This window comes from Aphis gossypii, chromosome 3, assembly GCF_020184175.1.
Source record: "Aphis gossypii isolate Hap1 chromosome 3, ASM2018417v2, whole genome shotgun sequence".
NCBI lineage: Eukaryota > Metazoa > Arthropoda > Insecta > Hemiptera > Aphididae > Aphis > Aphis gossypii.
The window spans coordinates 54,886,360-54,901,214 of NC_065532.1; the positions used below are offsets into that span (position 1 = coordinate 54,886,360).

Consider the following 14,855-nt stretch of genomic DNA (forward strand, 5'->3'; position numbering starts at 1 on the left):
GTTTTTTATACACTTCTTATAACTTCTAATATAGTCTATTATATAGGTAGGCATCTGATATAAATATAAAATTTTAGTGCGGCTAAATTATAGTATACCTTTTTGAAAAAAAAATGATTTTTGTGGTTCAATTTCTGGAAGCCCTTGTGTATTATACCTACTCCATTGTTATAAACTTATAGGTAACCGGTCCAGTTCATCTTAGTACTCAACAATCGTTAATTAATATTGAAAAATCAAGGGTGAAGGGTTCAAAAATATAGGTATTAAATTGAAATAAATATTATATAATCTCACTCTTAAGAACTTCCTGGTTGTTAATGCTTTTGAAAATAATAATATTGTTTTAGCTGTTTTAGATACATAATTTTTCGGCATTTTTAGCCAACTTTCAAGTAAAAACTGGTAAGAGGGTTATTTAGCGCACTCTATTGGACTTTCTATGCGGTTTTTATTGATAACAAAAATATATTAACAATTTCGTGATAAAACCGCCGCGTTGTAACGTGATATTGAATATGTGTAATTTTTAGTTTAGTTATTAATGTTATTATTTTTGTACAAATTATAAATTACCAAAATTCTTGAATCATAAGATTATAATTGAAATGACATCAATGACTGTCAGTAGATTATTAAGTGGGACGATCAAACTAGTGCTTAACAGGTAAATATTTATACCTTCAACCTTGTGTACTCATATTATTACTATAATAAAAGGATTGTGTGACGTGTTTGTGGTTAGAAGCGATTAGTAATAAAATTTTTGAATTTCTAACGATGAGCAGAAGTACGATTTGTCTGTTTGATGTTGATGGAACGGTTACAGATCCTAGGCAGGTATGCTATCCACAAATTATCCTTCATGTGTGTAGATAGTCATACATTTTAATGTTTAAAATGTTTTATAGCCAATCGACCCATCTGTGAGGTTGTACCTAATTGATAAGCTAAAGAAAAAATCACTCATTGGGTTAGTGAGTGGTTCTGATATATCAAAAATAGATGAACAACTTGGAGGCCCAGAACGTAAGACTGCAATTCTTTGTTTTGTTGCTGTTCTGTTTTTAAATAATAATCTTATAGAAATAAACTTGTTTTTTTCTATCTAGACACAGCCCAATTTGACTATGTATTTTCAGAAAATGGCCTGGTTGCTTTCAAGAATGGTACAGAATTGAAAAGACAAGTATGTTACTCTCTTATGATACATCATAACCCTATAAACTAATTCATTGATTTTATAAATTCTTTATTATAGGTTATAAAGGCCTATATATATTTTTTTTTTATTAGATTATTATTAAATAATAATAAAAGATTAGGTTTAAAATAAATATAAGCTGATTAAATTAATAATTATATAAAATGATCAGTAGACATATAAATAATTTATAATTTTGATTTATGTTTTCAAATGAAAATCCATTAGGTGTTAACTATTTATATACTCATTATTTTTTACTATTTACCCTAACCTAAGGCAAATAGTACACTTTTTATAAAATTTAATAAAATTTAGGTATTCAAATTTTTACAAATATAAACTGTAAATTACTCAAGTATTTTTATTAAATATTAAAAAAAATGTGTTTGAAATTTAAAATAATAAATTGTTGTTTATAAAATAATTTTTTAAGTATATTTGAAAATATATAAAATGAATGTACCATAGCCTAGGCATGTACTTATTAAAAATAAAATAAAATAAATAATTTAAAAACTTTAATTAACTGTTAATAGTAATTAAGACATTGTAACTAATGGCTCTTACTGTTATAACATAAATTAAAATAAATAATAAGTGGGGGACGAGGTGGCCGTGCGATCTAAGGCGTCGGTTGCGGCGCAGCCGTCGCTGGTTCGATCCGCGGTCACCGGGTGGCATTTTTCTTCGGGCAAGTCACGGTGTCCGGAGAATAAGTGCCGCCATCCCCCACCCCGGGGCATGGCAGAAACCTACGAGTGCCCCATTAGAAATTCTGCCAAATAGGCGTACGAACTAGGCCTTCGGGCCTACTCCCGGACTTAATACGCCATACGAAATAATAACTGCCAAGTTGTATTAAAAATTAATAATTAAAATAATAATAATAATAATAATAATTTTTTTATATTTGAGTAATAGTATTTAATGGTATCTTTTGTTTTTTATTAGACAATTGTTGATTATTTGGGTGAAGAAAAACTGCAAACATTCATTAACTTTGCATTGAATTACATGTCAAAAATACAATTGCCAGTAAAACGTGGCAATTTTGTAGAATTTCGAACTGGCATGATCAATATTAGTCCTGTTGGTCGGTCTTGCTCAAAAATTGAACGAGACGGTTTTGAAGAATATGATAAAATTCATAACATCAGAAAAAAATTCATTGAAAGCATTAAAGAAAACTTACCAGATATTGGTTTAACTTACAGTATTGGTTAGTATTCACTTTATACTTATGCAGCATTTTTCATATTTTGTTTTGTAACACAATTATTATTGTTTAGGTGGCCAAATAAGTTTTGACTGTTTTCCTATAGGATGGGATAAACGATTTTGTCTACGTTATATTGAGGATGAGTTTAAAGGGAATATACATTTTTTCGGAGATAAAACATTTGTTGGAGGAAATGATCACGAAATTTTCAATGACCCAAGAGTAATTGGACATACTGTTATTAATCCAAGAGACACCATTATGCAATTAAACAATCTGTTTAATAAATAATAATAAAATTTAAAGCATTAGAAATAAGTTATATTATGTACAATTAGGCTCTTATTTGAGAGTAAATAAAAATAAATAAAACAAAAAATTATCACAACTGCAATACAAAAATAAGTCAATGGTAAATATTATACAAATTTAACAAGTTGATTATTAAATTCATTCATAAATATAGATAGTTGGGAAAACGTTGGCCTTTCATTAGGGGCTAGTGCCCAGCAACATGCCATCACGGTGAATAGTTCATCAGGACAGTTGACTGGCTGGGTTAATCTAAAACCATCTTGAAGGTAAGCTGACATTTCAAATGGATCAATGTCAGCATATGGTTGCTGGCATAAAGTTAAGAGCTCCCAAAGCAGAACTCCAAACGACCAAATGTCAGAGGCAGTACTAAATTTCTTGTGTTCTAAACTTTCAACAGCCATCCATTTTATTGGTCTATTTTTGTTGTCTCCTAGACAATGATAGTCACTGGGAAATAGATCCCTTGACAGAGCATTATCAGCTATTTGAATTTTCAATTCTTGGTTAACAAGACAATTCCTTGCAGCAACATCTTTGTGCAGATGTCTATTTTTATGCAAATATTGCATACCAGTTATTATTTGTAATGTCATGTCAATTATTTCTCTAGTAGTTAATGTGTATGAAATACTTTCAGACGTCTTACAGTTTTGTAAAAATTTCTTTAAATTTTCATTATTGTTGTATGAATACAAAAGAAAAGGTTCTACATGTTGTTCAACAGACACAGCTTGTATTGTTAATATATTTTTATGATTAAGTCCATACATACTCAATCCTTCATGTAATAGTACAGATATTTGTACAGCACTCGCTTGATCGGTAACAGTCTTGACAAACACTTCTTCATCTTTTCCATTTACATCTGTATACAAACCTTTGTAAACTCGTCCAAACGTACCTTCAAGTTCAATGCTCTGTAATCTAACTCGTTGCCTCTGGACACTTAGTTCTACGATGCATTCATGTAAATCTTTTACTTTGGTTTTTGAACCTGGGAGTGATTTTTGATTGAACTTGTTGCTTGAATTTAGCGCAGATTTTAAAAACATATTTACTTCATTATTTTGAAAACCTTTAATTATCAAGAGATCTCGTGCTTTATCACGGTGGTAAGTAGTGGCCAGACAACAAATTACAGCTAGTGCTACTAATGAAGACGCAGCAGCTATCATATGGTAGAAAAATGATGGTTCATAGTAAGGTGGCACAGAAGAATCTGTTTCAGGAACAATTGTTGTTTCATTGGGATGTTGATCCAAACAAAATTTTTTAAATACAAGGTTGACATCAGTAACATCATTTGGCCAATTTTCTGATATTTTAATTGATAGACTAATGTCAATATTGCCAGACTTCACTGTACATGGCAAAGATATGGAGAATACAGATGGCATGTCGGGCACAGTACCCTCTTGAGCCATACTGAGTTTTGGTACCACACTATCCTTGTCAGCCTGTATAGAAATTTTATATAACAGAGTACCCTTAGAGTTCCATGTAAAGTTCAGAGTGTTGACAAACGACGGTACTTCTAGAGCATATTGTACAGCATTGGCATTGAGTTGACCACCACGCATATAATACAGTCGAGCAGCCAAGCCCATCAACGGTTCCACATCGTTGGCATCGAAATACAAATCAAAATGTGCACAATCGACAACTGTCAGCAACAGTGGTAATATCAATAGGTATTCCATATTATTAGATTCGTTTATTGAGCGGTCACGGAGACCATACAAGTGTAGAAGACATTAGGAACTATAGTGAACTGTTTACCTCGTTTGGGCGTAACGAGTATGTCACAAAGACATGTGAGCAGACCCATTGCGGTTTTTCACATTACAAAAATCAATAACAAAATCATATTTATGAAATAAAAATAATATACAAATTATTAAAATGCACTATGCAGCTACGAGTGTTCCGACCAACACGACCATCGACTATGACAATTCGCAAGTGTGAAGTGTGAAGTGAATACTGAATAGTGATGACTGATGGAGACGATAGAGTTGCTACTTGCTTTACAAATTACAATTCAGTGTAAACAAAAACAAGGAAGCAATTGATAGCATTGAAACAGTCTGGCCACTTTCGATAAAAAATTAACCTTACAATGTACATCTTCCTAATGATCCAGGACGCGGCTGTGATAAGAATATACTTATTTATCTCAGTGACAATCATTAGGATATAATCAATTCAACGTTATCATCGACATTTTGAGTAGTCGTGGACACAAGATACTGCTCATTAGCCATTAATTTATTATTTATTCTGTTTCCTTTTTTTATTTCCTCATTCCTCATTTCTAACTTCTGTAGGCTGTAACACTATATCATTTAACCATATAGTATTTAATATAATATATCATATTAGAGGTATTCTGAAGTGACTAGATCGAAGTAAAAAGTAGTAGAAACAGTAGAATACTGGATAGTAATAACTGGAAACACGAAAGCCGGCTTTTATAATATTGTGCTTGTACGCGTATACAGTATTTATTTATAATTAATGTTCATAACGATGGCTGGAGGTTTATTACACTGTCAAAATTATTCACTATCACTTCTATATTAAAGTAAATTTGACGTAAAAAAATAATAAAAATAAATTAAATTTTTATTAGAACCTTCAAATAGTTCAATAAAATTAATATCTTATAATATCTTCATTAATAGTTAATTTAATAATTTTAAATCTATTTAATATTAACAGAATTTGGAATCAACGAATTGTAAGTAAAAACTATTTTAATATTGTATACAATCATTTTTATTACCTCGTTTGTTACAGTTACAAAATTAAATTGTTAAAAATCATTTATATTATAAAACTATAATATTTTGGGTTTCATTTGATGTTCTTGAAAAAATTCAATAGTAAGAAGTTACTCACTATTTTGTTTATCTTAACGTTTATATAACATTAGATTACTCGTCCAAGGACTAGCAATAGAACTGCTTCCTTAACATCCGCACCGTTAGGCAATTTATGCTTCCACTGAGCCATAACATGCCCTTTTTTAACCATTATAATATTAAAATTGATAAAATTATTAAGTTTTTATTTTATGGAAAGCTGTACTTTCTAAATTTGTAAATACCTATCTAATATTATTTTATATATTGGTATGGCTATTCGATTTTAAAAGTAATTTATATTTACAAAATAAAATATTTAGTATTTATTATTTATTATTACATTTTATTTTGTGATGCTTGAAAATAATTTTAACTTATTTTAATTGTATTAGACAGTAATATGTAATTTTCTTATGATTTCATTAGTAATCTAATTAAATTTAACAATTATATGATGTATAAATTACTAATTAGTAGTATATAACACTAATAAAAACTTTTACTGGTTTTACAGATGCAATGGAGCTACTTGAGTCATGCAATAAGGAAATATTCAAAACATGTCAATGGATTTCATGTAGGCATTGTAGGTGCTGGACCTGCTGGGTTTTATTGTGCACAACAGTTACTAAAAGTAATATTAAACTCCTTTAAATATTTAAAACATTTTATTAAATTCATTACATTTTAGAAAATACCTGGTTGTCAGATTGATATATATGAAAAATTGCCAGTCCCGTTTGGTCTTGTACGTTATGGTGTAGCTCCTGATCATCCAGAAGTAAAAAATGTTATAAACACATTTACTAAAACTGCATCAAATGAAAATGTTCGATTTATAGGCAATGTCTCACTTGGCTGTGATATTTCTTTGGCACAACTTAAACATTCCTATAATGCCGTAGTATTAGTAAGTTTTGATATCTTAAATTATATGATAGTAAAATAATGTAAATAATATGTATATTATGATAGAATTTATAGAAAAAGGCTTAGAGAGTATACATGTATAATGCTAATAATAATAATAACAAAATCTATTATATGCTTAATGTTTATTATTTCTTTAGGCTTATGGAGCAGACGAAGACAAAAAACTAAGTATTCCTGGTGAAAATTTATCCAATGTTGTATCAGCTACAAAATTTATAGGGTGGTATAATGGTTTGCCAGCAGATAAAAATATTAAAGTAGATTTGGATGTTGAACATGCTGTTATTGTAGGACAAGGAAATGTTGCTTTGGATGTTGCAAGAATATTATTAACACCTGTTGATGAACTGAGAGTCGGTACAGTTAATGTTTTTAATTGTAGCCTTCGATGATTGAAATTAAATATCATATTTTTCAGAAAACGGATATCACAGAGTATAGTTTAGAGACTTTGACACAAAGTAAAGTGAAAAAAATCACTCTTATAGGTCGTCGAGGTCCTTTACAAGTAGCATTTACTATTAAAGAGTTTAGAGAAATGTTGAAATTACCTGGAGTAAGCACATGTTTTTTTAAAGAGCAAATAAATGATATTGATAAAATCATTTGTGGTAATTATTTTAAATATGTTTGTTTTTAAATAAATTAAAAATCACCAATTTTATATAGTTAAATACAATTACAGATTTACCAAGACCTCAAAAACGATTAGTACAACTTATGTATGATGCATCACAAAAAACAGAAGTTCGAGATAAATTGTTTGATTTATTGTTTCTGCGAACACCTATTTCAATATTAGGTACAAAAAAAATTGAAGGAATTGAACTGGCTGTAAATCATTTAGAAGGTAAAAATTTGTTGTGTAATTTTATAAACATTATTACATTAATACTTTTTGATAAACAACAATATTTACAGGAGAAAAAGCTGTGGTTACAGATGAAAAGTATACATTAAAATGTGAAATAGCTTTTCGTAGTATCGGATATCGAAGTATCCAAGCAGATCCTGATGTACCTTTTGATAAAATATCTTCAACAGTACCTCAAAGTATAGGTATAGTCATTCATTTTTATATTTTGATTACATATAATAAAATATAATTTGCTTTCAAAGGTGTTTATAGTGTTGGTTGGTTGTCTTCGGGACCAGTGGGAGTGATATTGTCTACTATGAGTAATGCTTTTCAAGCAGCTTCGTTAATTGGTCAACATTTTGATAAAGGCTTGCTTAATGAACGAAAGCCAGGATATAATTACATTTCAAAAGTATTGGAAGATAAAGGTATTTATGATCATATAGCCAGAATATAATAATTATTAATAGAAAAAAATATTTTTGTAGGCATAATTACTGTTGATTGGAATGGATGGACGAGAATTGACAAAGTTGAAGTTGAAAGAGGAATAAAACATGGTAAACCAAGAGAAAAAATTGTTGATGTTGATGAAATGTTAAAAATTGGAGGAATACTAGATTATACTTAAATTATAATTATTGAAATCAAAAGCTAGTTTGTAGTATATATGTTTAGATAAATAAATATTATAAATGCTTTAAAATAATAATAAAAAAAAAAGAAATGTTAAATAATAATTGATACTTAATATGTCAATAAATATTTTATTTTAAATACATTTAATTGCTATTCATAGTTAAGTCAATTTTTTTTTACTAATTTTACTCTATATTCATATTGTTTTTAATTTTAAATATTTATAAAAATAAAATATTTTTAAAATGTTTTATTATTTGTTAATTTAAGGGCCTAGTGTATTTTCTTGAAAACTGACAATTATTTTAATTTAATATAAAATAACACCTTTAGTTTATCATCTTAAGACATCGTAAATACTAAAATACAATAATATTTTAGATTTTGAGTGGAGCAAAGAATGTATTAACTTTATAATGATAAGTATATTTTTTTCTGTCTTATATATACACTAAGATTTTCAATTTTTAGGGTGGTTATTAGTAGTGAGTTTAATATAATAAGTACTTTATGATATGGGTAAAAGGGAGGCAAAATATTTAGTAGGGAAAAAGATGAGCAAGTCAGTACCTACTTATATTGCTGTATAGGTGTCGAGTTTGTACCTAATAAATGTGTTATATTTTAATTCAATGATATATCATTGTATTAAAAAAAAAAACGATTCTAAGCAATTTTTTTATTTTGTTTTTGTTGTGAACTTGACTCACTATGCATGATTTTTTAATAAGCAATAATGTGGCTGAAATTCATCATTACAAGTGAAATCATGTAAAAATTTTATGATAATGCTGAATGGACACTTCAGCAAGCACGAAAAGTATGAAAACTTTCATTATTTTCCATCAAATGTGTATTTATAGTGTTGAAGTTATCTCGATTGCTGAATCAAATAATAAAATATGAAAGAGTAGACTTAAAAGGAAACTCATGGGGGAGGGGGGCGTTGATTAATACATAATATTTGAATGCAGAAAAGCTTATGATATTTTTGATGGGAAATTTTACAAAACAAAAGTTTTATACGAAGTTGATTTTGTTTTTTTTTTTTAGTGTAAATTTAAAACAAATAGGTAGCTTAAAATGCTTAAATACTTTTAATTTCCACAGAATATTTACGTTAACATTTCCTACACATGATATAATTTTTAAAAAGCTGAATTCTTTTGAGTTATTTATAAAAAACAAAATTATTGGGCAAAATACTTAAAATTTATTGGAGGTTATTATTAAATAACTTTTATTTACCAATTAAAAAATCTCAACAATTTATAGTCATAATATTTTTTTATAAAGTTTAAATTTGGAATTTTGACAAAAATCGTCAAAATCTTGAAACTATTTATTAGTTAAAAATTTCGTTTTATATCTAAGATTTAAAAATGTAATATAAGATTCTTTATTATTTTTTTTGCTTCTAATCAAAATAAAAAGTTTACCCAAATGTAATATTAATTTTTTATGAATTTATGATTGCCCGGAGTTCAAATTTTACGATATTAGATACTCGCCTGTTGTACACAGTTATTTATCCTTCAACGATTTGTATATTTATATTATTGTACAAAAGGTATACCTACACTCATCACTCCCCTAAGAATCTAATAAAGGAAAAATGAGAATTTTTACTCAGAACTTCCTACTCTAACAAAGTCGATTTTATATTATTTGTCTGAGTTTTAAACTTTTTCTTTTTTTCCCCGTTATTTACTCAAAGAAGAATTTAATTTATAATTATTATTATTTATTTTGTTTTACAAACAACCATGGTATGATACAATAATCTGATGATATAGCCTTTAAGAATGTAAGAGATATACTAAGTGCGTTTATAAAGAGTAAATAAATAAATAAATTTATTAAAATCTTTATGCAAAAATGAAAGGTGGGATCAACGTGCAGCCAAAACTACTGAACCGATTTATTTAAAATTTCCAGTAAATGTACTTATTACTATGTATAGGCGCACTAAGAAAGGATTTTTTGAAATTCGTATTTTAAAGGGTAAATAGAGCATAAATTTGACAGACATTTTGAGATTTACGATGGAAATTTTTGTGTATTGATGGTTGCTATAATTAGTTTCAATAATTATAATCCGTCTGTCTAGTGTCTGACCTTTGTTGCCATGATGGAAACATCATGCCTAACCATCTATAAACAAAAATTTCCATCGTAAATTTCAAAATGTCTGAGCACCTCCCAGGGTTGGGCCTATTACTTTTTAACTTTTGCCTATCTTCTGCCCATAGGTCTAATATATCTGTGTAACAAGTTTCGTCGAAATTGGTTCAGCTGTTTAGGAATGCATAAAGGACAAAGTAACAGACAGGCTGCAGAAATCCAACGAATTCAACACACAGTTTGAGACATAATATAAGAAATAGGATTTTTAACGGGTTACGGAGTGCACGAGTTTAGCTACCTAGTTATTTCATAGATTAATAATTAATTATTAATACTTATTAAAGTAATAGATAAGCTTAAATTAATATTATAAACCTTTTAGTTTTTATATTTTTTATTAAGAAATTGGAATTAATGTAAAAGTTAAAATTTTTATTAGTTTAATTCAGTGTTAGTAGATATCTTTATGGATATATAAATCTTATTTTATAGGTAACTTACTATAAACTTATAAACTTATTTTTAATTATTATACATTGCAGATATCGATAATTTTCACAGAGCAATTAATTAAGTAGGTATATTAATAATTTAATAAATACTTACGTTTTCCATACACTCAAATGAAATAAAATAAAACTGATAGGTATAGCTGAGTAAAGGCCATAACATTTTATATTTTTATCGTAGTTATATAAAATCTTAATGACTTAACCAAGTATGTGTTATTTTTATTAAAGTAATAACAATAATATTATCAATTGAATAAAAATGTCTATATCTTAGAGAAAAATTGCTTAAAAATGCTTAGGTAATATTATTTTACTACTTATAGGTACGTAATAATGAAATTTGGTCCATCTAATACAGAATGTTTATTTTAACTGAAAACAGTTATAATATATTTATATCTAAAAGTATTATGGTTTTTAAAAATTTTTTTATTTTCATTAACTTAAGCCATTATTACTAAATAAAATGTATGAAAAAGTTATAGGTACCATTAATAATGATTTTTGTTCTTTATTTTGTCATTGCCATCTTTTACATTTTCTTACAGTTTTTAATAACCAACTATCAACATATTATAATATACCTATAGGCTACATTAGGTATACATATTTAATATATATATAAAATAGTTTGGCCAAACCCCAAAATATTTTTGTAATTTGGGATTTTACAAACGAGATTTGGTAAGTTAGGTTAAGGTTAGTTTAACCTAATTTTAGAATAAACAAGCACCGTTGCTAAAAGTCCGAAATCTTTATCAATTAGGTATGTGATAATTTTTTTCTTTTGTTTTATACTCTTATATAAAAATAATATATAGTTAAATAATATTATTATTGAAGTATATTATTAGGTACTATAATATTAGTTTAATAGTATATCAGATAAGTACATACATTCATATTATTTTATTGCGATCGACTTTGAGAATTAAAATAATTTTCCATTTTGGTTTTAATAAATATCATAATTATGGAAGATCTTGATAGGTACGTGTACAAACTCATACAATCAATTAGTTAACTAAAAATGTATCTATTTATATGTACTAGGTATATGTGATGAAAGTTATTTTTAATTTAGTGTATGATATTAAATTTATGATATATTTTATGATAGGTACAATATAATACAATACCATAGATTAAATGGTTAGACCTTTTTTGAGCATACCTACTGTGTTTTTTTGACATGGCAAAATAATCACATAATTTTAAATAAATATTTATAGCCTTAATATTAACAGATAGGTACGTACCTAATATAGTGACTAATTTTACTTAAATAATAATATTATTTAACTTTATATTACTTGTATATACAAGTAGGTATAAAATAAAAAGAAAAAAATCACATAATTAGTAAAGATTTCGGACTTTTACCAACGATAGTTGACGGTTGTTTACCCTAAGATTTACCGAATCTCGTTTGTAAAAGTCCGAATTACAAAAATCATTCGAGGTTTGACCAAACTATTTTGTATATCCTAGCCCCTATAGGTTTTACCAGTATTTGTACTTTTACTGTAATATATAAGTATATTCCAAGCAGATAATTTTTCTTTGAATTTATATGAAGCCTAAGGTCTAAAAATTAAATCTCCAATGAGTTTTCAATTAAAGTTACTAGTACCTATTTGATAAATTGAGGAAACTTAATTAACTGATAGGAAGACACTCCGAACTAGACCTTACGGCTTACAAGCAAATATTTATTGTATGTAGCGATAATTAAGCCAAATGGACCTATAGAATACAATGTGGGGTTGTGCCAGTAAAATGTAATATTGAGATTATTCAACGCTACCAAAATATTGCTCTCCCTACTGTCTATCGTAGTAACATGCCATTACGATAGTAACGTCATTATCCTCTGGGATTTTATGATAACTCTCGTCCAGGACGAGATTACTAAGTTTTCTCGAAAACACGAGATAAGGCTAGATTAACACACCAATGTTAATCTCTCAAAACATAATGAGTCTCAAATTCCGAAAACCATATAACTTGTATAAAATATTAGACTAAGACCGGTGCTTCTCCACTGGGAATGAGATAACCCTGTAAACACATTTTTGTATTTATTTACTAAAATATTTATTCAATATAATTAATATTAGTGTATACCTTTTAAATGCATTATTAATAGTTTATTACCTGTTCCATAAGGAACTCCTCAAGGTGGCCATTTATCTCCTATCCTATTTAATTTATTCATAAACAGTATATCATTAGTTTTAAGTAAATGTCACTTTTTATTTTTTGCTGATGAACTAAAAATTGATTCTTTTACTTCTTCAATTGGTGACTGTTTAAATCTTCAAGAGGAATTAAATACCTTGTATAATTGGTGCCAGGTTTGGAGAATGAGCTTAAACATTAATAAGTGCTACTCGATGTGTTTCTATAGGTCTCGGGAGCATATTAACTTTACTTATTATATAAACAATATTAAACTTAATTCAATCTCATCTATCAAAGACCTAGATATAATCTTATCCCATAATTTAAAATTTCAGGAACATATATAATGTATAATAAAAAAATCGCTAGGTACGTTAGGCTTTGTTATGCGTCACTCATCTGATTTTAAAAATTTAGATTCACTTAAGTTGTTTTATTGAGCTGTAGTTAGATCCATCCTAGAGTATGGATCTCCTATTTGGAGCCCCTATACTAATTCCTACATCGAGATTATTGAGGGGTTCAGAAGCGATTTTAAAGGTTCACAGCATATAAACTCAACATAACTATTACCCAGCATGATTATACATCACTAAGATCACTTTTTAACCTTCCCTCTTTAGCCTACAGACGGTAGTTAGCTGATATTTCTTTTTTATATAAACTAATCAATAACTATATTGATGCGCCTTATCTATTAGAACATATTTCATTCAATATCTCTGCAAATAATAATCGAACTACTCCCATTTTCTACTTACCATCACACAGCACAAATTATTTAAAAAAACTCCCCTATTCTTAGAGCCATGACCCTGTGTAATAAACTTGAACCTAATATTGATTGTTTCTTTACTCTGTTAGCCTCAATTCGTAAAACTTACTTTACTAACAATATGTAATATTTTATTTGTGCAATCGTTTTCGTCATAGTTTTATTTTTAGCTTATAATTAATATGAAATTATGTTATTGTAGTACTGTACGATTTCTGAATCAATTTATTGTAATAACTTATTTGCTTACTTGTACTATTGGGCGATTTGCCCGTTTTATTCATTGAATAACCAATTATTATTATTATTATTATTATTATTAAAGATCATTGAACACTGGATAATATGGCGTTCACTATGTTTTTCAAACTTTACTTCACAGTTTCGTAATTAGACATCTCAAATTTCTCTATTAAATTTAACGTTTACCGATATCAAATTGTCCAATTGATATCACATGATTTAACGTCGAAAAGAGTGAAATTATTTTGAAAATTATACCATGTATAATATAAAATGATTATCTAAACATTTGCAGGAAATTTTAAGTATTTACAGTTCTCCATTTTTGAAATACAACAGTTTTGCATAAAAATGCAGGATTTTTCTTATATTTTTTAAAAGCGTTGATATTCCTTTGTCTATAGTACATAATTTATTTATTTGTGAATTAACAAAGTGTTTGTTTACAGCTAATACCTAATTATTAAATTTCATTCCCAATTTTATAACTTGTAGTCATAGATATTAAAGAATGGATAGGCCATCGCTATATTAATCGTATAGAGGGAAGTGTGCCGGAATGGGGAAGAGAGAAAGACAGATTTTATTAATGCCTCTCACTCTAGCAGAGGTCTTATCATATATTATATTTTGTGATTATTATCATTGATGGATGTATAGATAATTAGTAGATATTGGAATTTATAAATTATTAAAATATTATTATTATAAAATGTAATATGTTTATTGTATAATAATATAAATAATTTTTAAATAATTAATCCTAATTCTGTTAAGACCTCTATAACCTCAAAATTATTTCTAATTAATGCCCGTATGATAAGCACAAATGGCCTATCCATTCTTTAATATCTATGCTTGTAGTACCCAAAGAAAAAAGTTACGAGTATACGATTTATCTATGAAAAATGTCGATAATAATGATAAGATATAGGTACAGTACCTATTAATAATTGTATAGGTTAAGTACCA

The 14,855-nt window shown here is 27.6% G+C and overlaps 3 protein-coding genes across 8 annotated transcripts; 2 read left to right on the top strand and 1 right to left on the bottom strand.

Annotated features, from left to right (window-relative positions):
* The first annotated feature begins 489 nt into the window (after positions 1-489).
* LOC114126520 (uncharacterized) lies at positions 490-2,831 on the top strand. Of its 2 annotated transcripts, none has more exons than XM_027990485.2 (6): positions 490-667; positions 789-840; positions 912-1,029; positions 1,113-1,189; positions 2,159-2,426; positions 2,497-2,831. In XM_027990485.2, exons 1-6 carry the CDS (start codon positions 609-611, stop codon positions 2,715-2,717), a joined length of 795 nt encoding a protein of 264 aa, XP_027846286.2. In that variant the 5' UTR covers positions 490-608; the 3' UTR covers positions 2,718-2,831. The 2 variants fall into 2 exon arrangements, with proteins under 2 accessions (XP_027846286.2, XP_027846287.1); XM_027990486.2 differs by having other exon boundaries at positions 501-667; positions 746-840.
* Positions 2,686-4,721, bottom strand: LOC114126518 (tyrosine-protein kinase Dnt-like). Its single transcript, XM_027990481.2, has one exon. It carries the CDS (start codon positions 4,442-4,444, stop codon positions 2,846-2,848), a length of 1,599 nt encoding a protein of 532 aa, XP_027846282.2. The 5' UTR covers positions 4,445-4,721; the 3' UTR covers positions 2,686-2,845.
* Positions 4,722-4,763: 42 nt separating this feature from the next.
* Positions 4,764-8,295, top strand: LOC114126519 (NADPH:adrenodoxin oxidoreductase, mitochondrial). 5 transcript variants are annotated; one of them, XM_027990484.2, is made up of 10 exons: positions 4,764-5,484; positions 6,126-6,245; positions 6,303-6,521; positions 6,682-6,775; positions 6,836-6,897; positions 6,963-7,155; positions 7,230-7,394; positions 7,466-7,603; positions 7,664-7,831; positions 7,892-8,295. In XM_027990484.2, exons 2-10 carry the CDS (start codon positions 6,126-6,128, stop codon positions 8,032-8,034), a joined length of 1,302 nt encoding a protein of 433 aa, XP_027846285.2. In that variant the 5' UTR covers positions 4,764-5,484; the 3' UTR covers positions 8,035-8,295. The 5 variants fall into 5 exon arrangements, with proteins under 5 accessions (XP_027846285.2, XP_027846283.2, XP_050059062.1 ...); XM_027990482.2 differs by having other exon boundaries at positions 6,682-6,897; XM_050203105.1 differs by having other exon boundaries at positions 6,321-6,521; positions 6,682-6,897.
* The last annotated feature ends 6,560 nt before the right edge of the window (positions 8,296-14,855 follow it).

What these genes read in the sequence shown, in the direction of transcription:
- LOC114126520 (XM_027990485.2), top strand. Translation starts at nt 609, where the DNA reads ATGACATCAATGACTGTCAGTAGATTATTAAGTGGGACGATCAAACTA. An exon ending in CGGTTACAGATCCTAGGCAG is followed by an intron (nt 841 to 911) that starts GTATGCTATCCA and finishes AATGTTTTATAG; the next exon opens with CCAATCGACCCATCTGTGAG. An exon ending in TGGTTTAACTTACAGTATTG is followed by an intron (nt 2,427 to 2,496) that starts GTTAGTATTCAC and finishes ATTATTGTTTAG; the next exon opens with GTGGCCAAATAAGTTTTGAC.
- LOC114126518 (XM_027990481.2), bottom strand. Translation starts at nt 4,444, where the DNA reads ATGGAATACCTATTGATATTACCACTGTTGCTGACAGTTGTCGATTGT.
- LOC114126519 (XM_027990482.2), top strand. Translation starts at nt 6,126, where the DNA reads ATGCAATGGAGCTACTTGAGTCATGCAATAAGGAAATATTCAAAACAT. An exon ending in GTGCACAACAGTTACTAAAA is followed by an intron (nt 6,246 to 6,302) that starts GTAATATTAAAC and finishes ATTACATTTTAG; the next exon opens with AAAATACCTGGTTGTCAGAT. An exon ending in GGCTGTAAATCATTTAGAAG is followed by an intron (nt 7,395 to 7,465) that starts GTAAAAATTTGT and finishes CAATATTTACAG; the next exon opens with GAGAAAAAGCTGTGGTTACA.